Source organism: Candida pseudojiufengensis, assembly GCF_024610245.1.
Source record: "Candida pseudojiufengensis strain CBS 10847 chromosome Unknown scaffold10, whole genome shotgun sequence".
NCBI lineage: Eukaryota > Fungi > Ascomycota > Pichiomycetes > Serinales > Debaryomycetaceae > Lodderomyces > Lodderomyces pseudojiufengensis.
The window spans coordinates 1-14,339 of NW_026261540.1; the positions used below are offsets into that span (position 1 = coordinate 1).

Sequence of the window (14,339 nt, forward strand, 5' to 3'; positions counted from 1 at the left end):
TTTTTTTTTTTTTTTTTTTTTAAACACAGTATTTATTTAATATACAGACGTTATCTATATAATTCTATAAAACCGGGTCACCTAACGCATTGGTGACTTTTGCGATATTCTAATAGTAGGTAAAAGGCTTGAAGTAGATAAGATATTATATTCAAGCAAAAATCCTGTGGTAATGTGGTGATATATTGTTTGCATTGTCTTTGATTCAATAAAAGATATTCATACAATTGGTTGACTCGTGTTCAAATCTCTCTCAGATAATGACGACTGTTGTCGTCGTCGAGATTTGATCTTTTTGATGAGTCCGCCAATGTATGAGTTGAGTTTATAAATGTCGATTTTGGAAAGGTATTGGTTCCCAATTATAAATTGAATAGATCTTTCCCTTGTAAAATACTTATCCCATATAGGTTGTGTATCAGTACAGTGGAAAGCGTGATGTATGAGTGTATCGGAGTTGCTGTTTTGACAGAAGCGGCAATTTGAGGGATTAGTATTAGGATAAAACGGATGATGTGAGTAATATCCTAGTGTGAAAAGATGGAGATGTTGTAATGACCCGAGTGGTAATGATTGTGCATTCAGAAGTTTCTTCCAGAATATACGCCAATCCGTCTCTGTTAAGTGGCAAATTGGTTCTATTCTGCTCCAGCCTGTTGGGATGATTGGTGGTGTGTTTTCATGAAATTTTTTTGACCCATGATGAAATGTAGATATATTTAATGGTTTGTCACGCGCATCTACCAAGTCTTCTAGCGCTAGTGGATTTGCTTTTGTAGTCACTTGTAATAGTTCCAGTTCGGAGATTTTGATATCAATTTAAACGCGTACAGGTAAAGCCGCAACAATTACTCAATTAAGTATACACCTGTTCTACTATTCTACTAGTCAGATGTATTATCACGATGTGTTCAAACTGGTTGCCTAGTTATTGTTCATCTATATTGGCTCTCATTTATGAGATAGTGATACTTCACTAACGTTAGGTATGAAGACAGTTGAACTATTCAGATTAAAAGATTTTGATGTTATTGATACAATTTACCTTATTCTATTACCCCCTAAAAATAAGACGGAAAAATTGTAACATAATCTTTAGAACTCCATCTGTTATCATAAAATACTATAATATAATATAGCTGATACTTTACATCCTAGAGCAAGTCAATTCAGAAATTCATAACTATTATGAGAGATGGGAAATAGTCAATCAACTCAACAAAATCATGGTAGTACAATTGAAGAAGAAGAAAATACTCCTTTGTTAAATAATAATAATAATCATGAAGAGGCAAGTCATCCCACAGAATCAGAACCAAATGAATTGACATCAACTCAAACTCAAACTCAAACTCAATCGCAATCTCAATCTACTTCAGCTAACGACATAGAAGCACAAAATAACCAGGAGGAAAATGAATCTACACCATTGTTGAGTAGAACAGAAATACCCCATTATTCAATATTAAAGAAGATATTTAAACCAAATTGGATTCATTTGATTTTACTACTAGTCATTTTAACAGCATCTATTGCTTATTTGACACTAGATAACATCGAAAATGCAATTAATGACTCTATTGATATAAATATTCATAATACAACTTTAGAAAATTTAACATCACTGGGAGTTAATATAAATGTTCAAGGTTCAATAACATTAGATTATAACAAAATTCAAAATAATTATATACAAAAATCAGTTTTAAAACTAGGTTCATTCTTGGTTGGTGGAATCACAATAAAACTGTTAAAACCAATTCAAATACATGTTAAATTAATTGATGTTGATAGTCCATATTTATATTTATTGGATACTATTCCACCACCAATTTATGTAGATATTAAACAATTACATACAACAAATTTAAATATTTCAAGTAATTGTTCATTAGGTCAAACTCAATTTTTTGAGTTTTTAAAATACTACTATAAATTAAATTCAAATGAAATCAATATGGATTTAAAAATATTTGGTGATGAATTTGAAATTAATACTTTGAAATTTATCAGTTTTAATTTAAAAGATATTGAAATTAATGATCAAATAACTATAAAAAAGGAAGATTTAAAATTACCACCACTGATTTTAAAAATTGAAAAACTTGATATAACTTCATCTACTCCAAATGTTATAGATTTAAATATTAATTTATTAATTGCTAATGATTATGGTCTAACATTAGATTTAAATTTTATGTCATGGGATTTATTATTTAATGATTGTAATAATAAATTAATTAAAGTTGGAAATTGGACAACTTTACCAACAAATATAACTCCTGGTAAATTAATATCAATACAAGTTATTGGACAAATTACTGACGTCCCCAATTGTTTAATGGAAGATTGTTTTGATAGAGTAAGTCCAATAAATCAAATGGTTCAAAATTATTTAAATGAAAATCCAATAAATTTTGCAATTCATTTAAATAATTATCAACCTGATAATAAATTAAATTGGTTATTGGAAAATTTAAAAAAATTACCACCAATTGAATTATCTATAAAATTACCAAGGATTAAAATCCCATTAACTAAAATTGAATCAAATTCAACTGATATTTTAATGAATAATGAAAATAATAAAACTTTTGGTAATGAAATTATTTCAACTATTATAAGTAATAATTCAACTTTTCAATTTTTAAATTCTTTAAATTTACCAATTGATTTAAAAAAATTTAAAATAAATTTTAATATTGGGTTGAGTGATGATTTATTATTAAGTGCATCATCAAAAGATTTTGTTTATTCAACCGTAAATCAAGTAAAAGATTTGATTAATATAGGAATGAGTTTATCAGATTTGGATGTTGAAATTATTAACCCAAGCTATGTTGGTAAAGTAATCAATAAATTAATCAATGACCGTAACGACGATCTTTTAATTTGTGAAGATCTACATATGAATATAAGTTTAACAGATATTGAAATGCTGTTACCTTTAATGAAGAAAGCAAATATAAAACAATTAGATTTAACTCAACTTCAAATTCCTTCAAGATTTGATATTACATCAATTGATTCAAATTTGAATATAGACACAATACTTCAACAACTAAATATAACAATAGATCAAATCTATCTATATGAAGTTTCAAAAAATAGTATTGAATTTTTAATAGAATCATCCATATATAATCCATTAAATATAACATTAGATATTCCTCAAATTAATCAACAAATAATAAATTTAGGTTTATTAGTAAATCAAACAAAAATTGGTGTTATAAAATTTAAAGAAATTTATTTACCAAAACATGAAAAAATTGATTTAATATTAAATATAAAATTTCAATTTAATAAATTATCAGAAAAACAAATTTTACAAGATTTTATAAGTGAATATATAAGTTCAAATTCTTCATCATTAGGAGCTAATCAAATATTAAGTATTGGAAATAATTCAGTTTTAAATAATTATGGATTAGAATTATTTTTGAGAGAAATTTCAATAATTCAATTTTCTTTACCTAATATTACATTCACAATTCCAGAATATAAAGCGACTTATAATGAAATAACAGCTAGATCAACTAATAATGAAATAATACCTAAGTCAACTGATAACGAATTAGCAACACAAGATTTAAAAGTATTTGTACTAGATATAATAATTCATATATTAACATCAGAAATTGAAATAAAAATATATAATCCAATAAAAAATTCTGAAATTAAAATTCAAATATTAAGTTCAATAGCAAAATATGATAATATAATCCTTGGTTATTTAAATAAAATTGAATATCTTATAATACCACCAGGTTTTTATACATCACCTAAATTACCAATAAAAATTTATTATGGATCTTCTAGAGATTTATTAAGAAAGAATCTTAATCAAGATTTAGATATTGATATTTTTGTTGAATTTATTTTAAATTTTGATGATTTTAATTTAAGGTTGTTATATAAAGGTAAAAATTTATCTTCAAAAATTAGATTATAAGTTGTTTGAAAAAGGTATTGATTTAGCTTCAGAAATTAGGTATTATAAGTTGGAGAAATTAGGTGAAAGGTAAAATATTTGGGTTAAGGTTAATTAGTGTTTTTAGTTCGTTTGTTGTTTAGACAGTTAATTTTCATAAGAACTTGTGTATGATTATGGGGCGAATGCTTTGAACCATATAAAATTAATCTCCAACTAAGTATTCCAAATCAAATTTGCTGCTAGCTTAATCGGCAGTCATCATACAAAATTCTGGTATTCTTTTTTTCACTGCAGTGATTTTGGTCCTATAACACCAAGATACAGAAAAACAAAGTATATTCTGTTATTTTGCGGCTTTGGTGTTATAGAATCAAAATTATTGCAGTAAAAGGTTGTACTTACGTTGTTCTTTCTCAAACCTGGTTTGCAATATTTTCATGTTAAGTCATAAAATAATTAGCTTTTACATTAACTTCTTGTATTACCTAATATAGCTCCATAATTTTTAGCGAAGCTGATAAACAGTAGCAGATGAATTTTGAAGATAAATTGATTGAAACAGGAAACATCATATATAGTTATTGTATTGAAGTTGGTAAATAAAGACATATAATTCCTTTTAACCACTTAGCATCAAGAAAACCACCATTAGCTTTCCATAGAACTTCCTGATAAGATCAAAAGACTAATACATCATCCGGATCCCGATGAATAAGCTCATCGAAGATTGAAATAAAACAGCCATGGTGCTTCTTTTTCAATGGTAACAAATTTGATAAGATGCCATGGACTACAGCATCTTTAGAATTGAAGGAAAAATTCCCATCATCAATGTTTTCAGTTGATAGGAATTCAATTCTAAACCAAATCTTGGCTTCCCCTTCCTAATATTCTGATCTTCCTTAAGGTCCATTCACTATGATTATAACGATTACCACCACAAACCTTCAATTTCTTCCATAAACTCAATCAAAATCCCAAGATTTTCATTTCATCCTTAATTTTTGTTGGCAGCCTAATTTCAAGTGAGTAGAATCTATTTGAGGTAGTTGATGTAGCAAAAACCTGGAAGTAAGGGAGTAATTAAATCATGTTTCATGAATTTTTCCTTATCTGGTTGCTCTAATTTTTTTAAAGAAGTATCTCCCCCTGACATCAGTGATACAAGCGTATTCGCGTAAAATACTTAAACTTTGGGTCTAAGTATGTTATATGTCGTTTTATTCTTCTCATGTATTCTCATTGGTTCATAATAATGTCTTTATTTATAAACGAAAGAAAATCAAAGGAAAAAACTCAACAATCTCCTGTTCAATAAGGTTTTGAACACTTATGTTGCATGAATGTCCAAAACTTCATTGAACAGGAGAACTTTGATCTAGAATGTACACATATGGTCCCTAAATTGAAAAAAGTCTATTTTTGCTTGTTATATATTACTTTCATTGAGGAAATCTCTTTTATAATAACCTTGTTCTACTCCTTTGAAGTCTTGCCCTAGTATTTGATACTATTATAGAATGAAGGTTTCTTTTCAGGATATTGAACCTATGAAGTTCAAATAGTAAAAATGATAAAGCAATAATATATTTATCGAGGTTTTTTAACGTATTTCAATTCATCAATATTTAACTTATTATAAACTGATGAAATCCCGGAGCCTTCGTTTGGAGTTGACGTTGCTAATTATCATCAATAAAATCAGGTGGTGATATACCTCCCACTGATGAGCTACCGATTCCTGAAAAAGTCACTAACATTCTCTTCAAGATCTGGTTCACTATTCAAAATGTAGCATATTCCAGAAGTTTCATCAATGAACTCACAATTTTGAGTCATGTTTTTGGACAAGTTAGAATTAAATATTGATGGTTTTGTTGTGCTATCCAAAAATCATCTTTCACTTCATCGACAAAGATAATGAAGGGAAAGATGAAATAAAATACACTAAAAAACCTAGGAAAATATATGACTTAGCCAAGTATCAAGATGGAACTCATTTCTTATGGGAATAACAAGTGAATGAGTTTCTTGCCTGATTAATAATGAAACCTTTTTAATTTTTATTATTAATTGATGAAATTCTGAAATCTCATGTGTGGCGTGGTTGTAGTAATTTTTTAAAGTGCTTCCCCATTGATTTTGGTTATACAAATATTGTTTTAAATTATCAATTAATCTTCCATATAAGTTCCTATTTTGTAATTTTTGGTGAAGATTTTTCTCTGGTTTCAACAAAGTATCTCATTTGGTAGTTCTGTTCGTGAACTAAGTTTGTCAATATTGAACCCTTTTGACACAAAAGTCAATGATTAGTTCTAGACTCAAAAATTAAATAGTAAAGATCTTTGGTACTGCATATACTTTTGTTAATAACGTAGTGTACTTTTAGTAAACAATCTTTCAATTCAACAACATTCAAATTATGAAGTAACAAAAGAAGTATCAACTCATAATTTCAAGGGAGGAAAAGGGTGATTGAAAAGTCTGGATTGGTATAGAGACAAAGACCCGACACTGTTCCAGCTGTCTTATGAAGAGGTGCTAATGCTAAACTAATTACTTAGCCTTTAGCAAGCTATTTATAGTAATAGTAAATTCTCGCACTAATAAATACAATTCTAACACAAAACCCATAAATAATAATAAACAAAAAATTTATTACCAAATTTAGACTTTGACTTTATTCAATGAATTTTTTATTGTATGATTTTTGATACTTACTTCTCTTTCTTTCTTTCTTCTTCAACAAATAGTTAACAAACACTTCATTCAATTGAATTATCTTTATTTGTCAATACCATCATTCGTTTATACATATCTTGATACCCTTCAACTAAATAACTAATCTAAGATTTAAAATCTATTACAAATCTCGGCTATATTTAGAAAATTTTTATAATTTTAATTTATCAACAACAACAACAACAATAATATCAACAAACATAGAAATTTCTACACAACTACATAAAAATGGCTTCATTCACTAAATTTACATTCGTTACTTTAATTACTTCATTATTACAATTACAACAAACTTTAGCTACTCCACCTGCTTGTCTTTTAGCTTGTGTTGCTCAAGTTGAAAAAAATGATGATCAATCTTCAGGTTTAAATGATTTAAGTCATATTTGTTCAAATAAATCAAATGACATTAAACAATGTTTAGATGATATTTGTCCAAATGGTGATGCAGATCAAGCTAAAAAAGCATTTGATTCTTCATGTTCTGGATTTGCAAGTCAATCTTCATCATCTTCTTCTGCTTCTGCTTCTTCATCAGCTTCATCATCAAGTGCATCATCATCAGCTTCAAGTTCATCATCAGCTGCTGCTTCATCAAGTGCTGAAACCAGCTCTTCAGAGTCAGCCGCTGCTTCATCCTCTTCATCATCATCAGAAGAAGCATCAGAATCATCTGCTGCTCCATCTTCATCTGCATCAGCTCCAGTTGAATCTTCATCTTCATCATCAGTCATTGTTGAAGAATCAAGTTCAGCTTCAGCTTCAACCTCAGAAGAATCAGAATCATCATCAACTGTAGCTGCTGAATCATCAACTGCTTCGTCTACTTTAGAAACTTCATCAGTCGTTGAATCAAGTGCTGCTGTACCATCAATTTCACAAACTGTAGTTGAAGGTTCAGGTTCAAATAATAAAGTTGGTTTAGGTGCAATTATTGGTTTAGTTGGTGCTGCTTTATTATAAGTTCTTGTAGCTTATAATTAAAGGCAAGACGGTTAGAAGACGAAATTATACAAAATAACACTGATTAACACTTTGTTTACTAATTTTCTCTTCAACGGTTTTATTCGTTGGTTTCGTTTCATTTTATATAGGTCTATTTAAAAAAATTTAAAAATAAAAATTAATTGACTTTCGTTTAAAGACTTGTTCACTTTACTTTTATTGATCTCTTCAATTGCATTGGTCTTGTATAAACAACCTAAGATCTTCGAGATTTTGCTTGTTTTTTATTTTTTATGTGCAGGGCCGATGGAAGGGTATTGATCAACCCGCTCCGATCTTAAGTACTTTCCTCGATTTTGAAAAATCAAAGATTTAAGAAGAAGATTCACAAGATTATTCAGTAGTCAAATTCAATAAACAATTAAGAATTTGAGTAGGTTTTGAAAAATTCTTCTTGAGAATTACCTTGATATTAGGATTAGTATAAATTTGGATGCAAAAATTGAGAAACCTTATAATAATTTTGCATGGGTAAACATTCATCATTGAAATAAATGAATTCTACATACTTTATTGTAATAGAAGGTTGTTTGTATTTATTTCAATGTATAATATGAAGTAAGATTTTTTGACTTAAAATATATATTTCCAAATTTGATGAATAGAATAAATTCATGATTTTAAAGTATTGACATGAAATTTTTCATTATATGGCGAAAATGGTTATCGAGTTCACTTTCAAATCCAGTCTTGACATTCTTAGTGATGGCTTTGAATTACTTTGAAAGCCTGTAAGTATGGATTTTTATTACTTGAATGATACTAAAATTTTGGAAATTAACTAAGCGGAACAACTTATAACTAAATTCATTATAGATTTTGGATTCTTACACAGATTGATGATCGTCAAGTGAATAAAAAATTTACGAGATTTTGACACATCATTTTGTTTTGAGTAAAGTAAGATATTAAGATTCATATTTACTGTACTTCTTCATCAATTCCTAAAAGCAGCTGAATTCTTAAGATGTATTAGTTTCTGTTTATTCTTACTTTCGATTATGAGCCATCAAAAGTATTGGAGTCATGAAATTTAAATTTACCTGGCACGGCTTCAAATACTACCCCTTAACCACTCATAAAAGCGCAAATTAAATTGAGGAAAATAATTTGACATATTTATTGTTTTTAAAAAAATTGTTTTATATTCGTTGGATTGAAGAGCCAACGTATAAACTTTCATCTCAAAAATATAATGACAGATTATAAACCAATAAATCAAGAGGTACAAGATCAATTTGAAGAATTCAATAATAATCCGCAAGATTTCAACAAGAAAGTGGTTGAAAATACCACCAGCCCTTATTTTCAACAAACACCACCACCACCTTTCCCACCTTTTTCAATCCCAATGAATTACATAAATCAAACAGAAGAATCAGGATCATCACAAGCTGGACAAGACTTACAAAATCAAAATCAAAGACAACAACCACAAGAATGTACACCAAGAGGTTTAAAATTTATATTTTGTATGAGTATTGGTTCTTTATTATTTACTCTTTCATTATTTATGGTAACAATTGGAGAAACTAAAACTATAAGAGTATGGGGTTTATTTACTTTAATTATTGGTTTATATTTAATTTTAACTGCTGGGTCCATAGTATTTGAAGTTGATAAATTTATTGGAAATGAAAAATTTTTGAAATATTTTGGTTTAGGATTTCTTGGATCTATTTTATTGCTGTTGGGTGCTATGATATTAGGTTATTTTTTCTTTTAGAAAATATTATAAAAGGTTGGGATAGTTATTGAGGTTACTTCTTTTATAGAAAAAGTTGTTGATAGAATCTTGAAGTACTATTAAATTTTCCAAAAATTGATCTTACCTTTTATGAAACTCTACTTATAAGGTTTAAAGCTCTTAATAAATTCTTCCTAACATTATTTAACTCGATTATTTTTAAAGTCTTACTCCACTTTAAGTTCTGTAATGGCAAATCGCTACAATCTTCAACAATTTATGGCTACACTCTTCAACTAAATATGACGTATTGTTAACATAAGGGTCTCACAGTTTTTTATATCCAAGAAAAATGCCGTATAAAATTTACGAGATTTTGACAAATTTTTTACGACACAAAAAAAATATAAATATTTAGGCTAAGAGTCAAATGTAAATCTTTTATTATTAAAAACCTCACTCTATTCTTTTCAAAATGACCGAATATAAACCCATAAAACAATTTATCGATAACTTAGGAAGCAATCTCACAAATGATATAATTGAGCACACCAACAATGAGGATAACAAAAATAACACCAACAATCCAACTCCTTTTTATTCAAGTCCACCACCTCCATTCCCACCAACATCATCAACTTCATATGAAATGAACAATATGAATAATCAAGGTGCATCATCTTCTACCTCACAAGCAGAACAAGATTTACAGTCTCAAAAAATTCACCCACAACCTCAACCTTGTTCTCCAGAAGCAAGTAAAATTACATTTTGTTTTGGAGTAAGTTGTATATTATTTTTTTTTTCAACAATAATGTTAACAGCTGGAGAAAATAAATATGTTAGAGTATGGGGTTTATTAGGTATAATAATTGGTGTTTTTTTATTATTTATTGCTGGTTGTATTGTATTTGAAGTTCATGATATTTATGGTAATAAAAAATTTTTAAAATTTGTTGGGTTTGGATTTTTAGGAACTATTTTAATACTGATTGGTGTAATGTTGGCATTTTTAAAACTTGTATAATTTAGATTTTTATAGTTAGAGATTACATAAAGTTAATTTTACAAAGTTTAATTGCTTAGCTTACATTGTTAGCTCAGTATAATGTATTCAAACATTTTGTAGACTTGATATAACGTTTGTTTTCCCATCACTCTTAAAATACTTCACAAGCAACGTAATATATCTAAGAACTTTCATTCAACTGATGAGATTTAGGAAGAGCATATGACCAAAATCAATCAATTAAATTAATTAATCAATAAACAATAAGCTGCGGCAAGACATGATAGTCTTCAAAGCATGATAGTTTTCAATCTTTTTACCATGTGGCTCGAAAATCATAATTCACCACAAAGCCTCTTAAGAAATTTACAATAAAGGAGAAAAGCAAATAGATAAGAATTATATTAATTTACGAGAGAACAATTTTATAATATATAAAAGGCACAAAAGAAGCTAAGACTCAAATTAATTAATTCTTATTCTTCTTTTACCCCATACAAGAATGACTAATTATAAACCTTTAAATCAATCAATTGATGATGATAAAAATAAACATTCTACAGAAAATTTAATTGATACTACAACCGATAATACTAATATTAATAATCCAAGTTCTAATCCTTGGAAGTTCCCAATCTCAATTTCCTTCACTTCTGAACCGAGTGAATCAAATAAAGAAAGATCTGAGCTGAATGGAATAGAACAAGAGACATTTGGACTGGATAAATTGAACCAGGAATCATCGAAACAAGTTAAATCAAATCATGAAACATCAAAACTGAAGAAGTTCCCAATTTCAATTTCTTTTACATCTGAACCAAAAAAAAAAAATGAAGAAATATCTGAACCGGACGAAATCAAACAAGAATCAAACCAGGAATCAATGGAACAAGAGAAACCAAATCATGAAACATCCGAACTGGATATACCACACGAAGAAACATCTGAACTGGATAAATTAAATCAAGAAACATCAACAAAAAATTTGGATGATCTTGAAACACAAAGAGAACAACCACAATTACCATTAACAGGTTCAAAAGCTGGAAAAATTGTATTTTCTTTAGTATCAGGATCTATAATTTTTTTTTCTTCAATAATGATGATATCATTTGGAGAAAATAAATTAGTTAAATGTTTTGGAATATTTGGTTTTAATATTTCAATGTATTTATTATTTATTGCTGGTTGTATTATTTTTGAATTAAATAAAATTCATGGTGAACGTCAATTTTCAGATGTTTTGGGAGCTGCTTTAATTGCTACTATTTTATTTCTGATTGGTATTATTTGGTTAGTTCTTAAATATTTATAAGATTTATTGATATTACATTGCATTCTTTTTGAAATATTTAGAATTAAAAAAAAATTATTAAATTAAACTTAACTTTTATCTATAACTAATCTACCATTACACCATACTTTTGTAGTATTACGATCATCACCACTGAAAACCCATTTACCTAATAAATCTTTAATTTTTTTAAAATTTTCTTCTTCATTGTCTTTAAAATTTGGTATATGCCAATTAAAAATATCAATATTTGAATTTTTACTTGATAAATCAATTAATTGAGCATCAAATTTTTTACCAATATCAAAAGAACCAATTTTATCTTGTAAACCAACTGCTTTTGCTCCTCCCATTGTTGCCATATATAAAGCAGTTGATAATGACAACCTAACATCTTCTTCTTCATCGGTTGATTTATTTTTTTTCATTGATAAATGATGACTAACTAGAATTGAAAATTTAATCATTTGTAAAATACTTGAATCAAATCCTCCACTTACATCTGTTCCCAAAGAAACATTAATATTATATTTATTTAAATATTTATATATAGGAGCTTCACCACTTGATATGAATGTATTTGAAGTAGGACAATGAGATATTGAACATTGTTTTTCTGAAATTAAATTTGATTCTTTTTTAGTTAAATGAATTGCATGAGCTAATATTGTTCTATTATTTAATAATCCTGCTTCATTATACACTTCTGCATAACCTTCACTTTCAGGAAATAATTTTTTAACTAGTTTTATTTCTTCTAAATTTTCACTTATATGAGTTTGAATTGGTAAGTTATATTTTTTACTCATTGATCCCAAAGTATTTAATAAACTTGAAGAACAAACTGGTGCAAATCTTGGAGTTATAATTGGTTTTATTAAGTTTTCCAGTTTGGGATTTATTTCATTACAATAATTTATTAATTCATTCATTGATTGAATACAATCTGATTCACTTTCTTCATATTCTTCATATACATCATTATGATCCATACATACTTTTCCAACAAATCCTCTTTGTCCATATGTTAATAATAAATCAGCAAATAATTTAGTTGTATCTAAATCAATTGTAGTAAAATATGAAGCACAAGTTGTACCATTACTCAAGGTTCTGGCTATAACTTTTGAATAAATCAATTTTGCAAATTCAAATTTAGTAACGGGTGATGAAAATTCATTTTCGACTGGATATGTATATTCTTTTAACCAATCTAATAATGGAACTCCTAATCCAACACCTATATTGGGGTATTGTGATGCATGTATATGAGTATCAATAAATCCAGGAAAGAAAAATTTAGATAAATCTTTTGAGTAGTTGATAAATGTTATATCTTGAAGTTCAATTTTGTTATTGTTTGATTCATTTCTTTTTCGTATAAATGTTTTTTTCAATTCATCCTCGTTTGTTATTTGATTATTGTTTTTATAAATAAAATCAATAGTTCCATTTTGATCTATCCCAACTAATGTAAATAAATTAATTTCTAAATTTGATAAAGTTGGAGTATGAATAAAAGTTCCATAAAATATTGTATATTTTATTGGATCTATGGCTTTTGGCGTTATTGGTTCAGTTGATTCTGGCATTTCCATATATGAGTAAAAACTTAGTATCTATGTGGTATAGTGAATTGTTGTAATTATTAATTTAAAATCTGGGGAAATTTGATTGACTTTTTATAGATAGAAAATATTTGTTTGTTTAAAAGTTGTGTTTATTATATTTATCTTTTTCTTCCGTTGGAGATTCCGATTTCAAATTTTGATCTTCAAAAGCGTTTTTGTGTTTCATTAAGTTGAAGAGATGCTTTCTAATTTGCTCTAACATCTCATTACTCAAAGTGAAGTCAACGATCAGTCATCATCAATTGAGGTGCTAGAAACATTGTTATAACTCCATCATTGAAGTGGTTTCTCAAATTTTTTTTTTTAACTCGTCTTCATAATGGATTCGTTCACGGACTTATACCTTTTCGGTGATGGTGATGAACCATATAGTCCATATGATAAAAGAAAAATGATGCTACAATTTTTTAAACAATTGCAACAACCTAATCTTGAACCATTGTGGTTTGTTCATTATTGGGAAGAATTACAAGAATTTTTATCTGATTATCATAAATCAGAACAAGATGCGTTAATATTTATTGCAATGTTAGATTTAGCAAAATCACCAATACCTGATTTATTTTTTAAACAACCTTATTTTGAAATTGATATTGATCAAGTTAAAGAATTTACTGCAAAAAATGATCCAGAATATTGGGAGCAATGAATGTTTTTTCAAGATAACTCGATAATTAAACGATTTTTACATGATTTTTTTTGGTGTAAATTATTTTTACATGAATTTTTTTGGTGTAAATAAAGTCATTTCTAAGTACCCAGAAAGTCCAGTTATGACCTTTTGAAATCTATGAAATGTTAGGTAGCTTACCCGTCAGTTCATTGGGATTGGTATCTTGTCATTGTTTGAGAGCTATAGGTGCCCAATATATATGTTGAAAAAATCTCCAGTCTATAATCAATTATGCAACTATCTTTAATCAATTATGAAAGAATATGAATTCCCTAATCTTTTGTTGTATGTAGTTTAGCATTTCAATCTTTTAACCTCTCGAGTTTCAAACGATCAAGAAGTTATAAATGTACACGAA

General features: G+C 27.6%; 7 protein-coding genes across 7 annotated transcripts; 6 read left to right on the forward strand and 1 right to left on the reverse strand. All coding sequences in view use genetic code 12, as the record gives it.

Moving 5' to 3' along the window:
* Positions 1–1,195: 1,195 nt before the first annotated feature.
* On the forward strand, positions 1,196–3,955 carry KGF55_004940 (uncharacterized protein; the record flags this gene model as incomplete). The annotated part of the gene is made up of 1 exon (XM_051759898.1): positions 1,196–3,955. One exon carries the CDS (start codon positions 1,196–1,198, stop codon positions 3,953–3,955), a length of 2,760 nt encoding a protein of 919 aa, XP_051612103.1.
* A 2,955-nt stretch (positions 3,956–6,910) lies between these two features.
* Positions 6,911–7,645, forward strand: SSR1 (Ssr1p; the record flags this gene model as incomplete). The annotated part of the gene is made up of 1 exon (XM_051759899.1): positions 6,911–7,645. One exon carries the CDS (start codon positions 6,911–6,913, stop codon positions 7,643–7,645), a length of 735 nt encoding a protein of 244 aa, XP_051612104.1.
* A 1,237-nt stretch (positions 7,646–8,882) lies between these two features.
* Positions 8,883–9,413, forward strand: KGF55_004942 (uncharacterized protein; the record flags this gene model as incomplete). Its single annotated transcript, XM_051759900.1, has 1 exon — positions 8,883–9,413. One exon carries the CDS (start codon positions 8,883–8,885, stop codon positions 9,411–9,413), a length of 531 nt encoding a protein of 176 aa, XP_051612105.1.
* Positions 9,414–9,849: 436 nt separating this feature from the next.
* KGF55_004943 (uncharacterized protein) lies at positions 9,850–10,401 on the forward strand (the record flags this gene model as incomplete). Its single annotated transcript, XM_051759901.1, has 1 exon — positions 9,850–10,401. One exon carries the CDS (start codon positions 9,850–9,852, stop codon positions 10,399–10,401), a length of 552 nt encoding a protein of 183 aa, XP_051612106.1.
* A 484-nt stretch (positions 10,402–10,885) lies between these two features.
* On the forward strand, positions 10,886–11,698 carry KGF55_004944 (uncharacterized protein; the record flags this gene model as incomplete). Its single annotated transcript, XM_051759902.1, has 1 exon — positions 10,886–11,698. One exon carries the CDS (start codon positions 10,886–10,888, stop codon positions 11,696–11,698), a length of 813 nt encoding a protein of 270 aa, XP_051612107.1.
* Positions 11,699–11,766: 68 nt separating this feature from the next.
* On the reverse strand, positions 11,767–13,269 carry KGF55_004945 (guanine deaminase; the record flags this gene model as incomplete). Its single annotated transcript, XM_051759903.1, has 1 exon — positions 11,767–13,269. The coding sequence occupies one exon, from the start codon at positions 13,267–13,269 to the stop codon at positions 11,767–11,769; it is 1,503 nt and encodes a 500-aa protein (XP_051612108.1).
* A 358-nt stretch (positions 13,270–13,627) lies between these two features.
* On the forward strand, positions 13,628–13,957 carry KGF55_004946 (uncharacterized protein; the record flags this gene model as incomplete). Its single annotated transcript, XM_051759904.1, has 1 exon — positions 13,628–13,957. The coding sequence occupies one exon, from the start codon at positions 13,628–13,630 to the stop codon at positions 13,955–13,957; it is 330 nt and encodes a 109-aa protein (XP_051612109.1).
* Between the last annotated feature and the right edge of the window lie 382 nt (positions 13,958–14,339).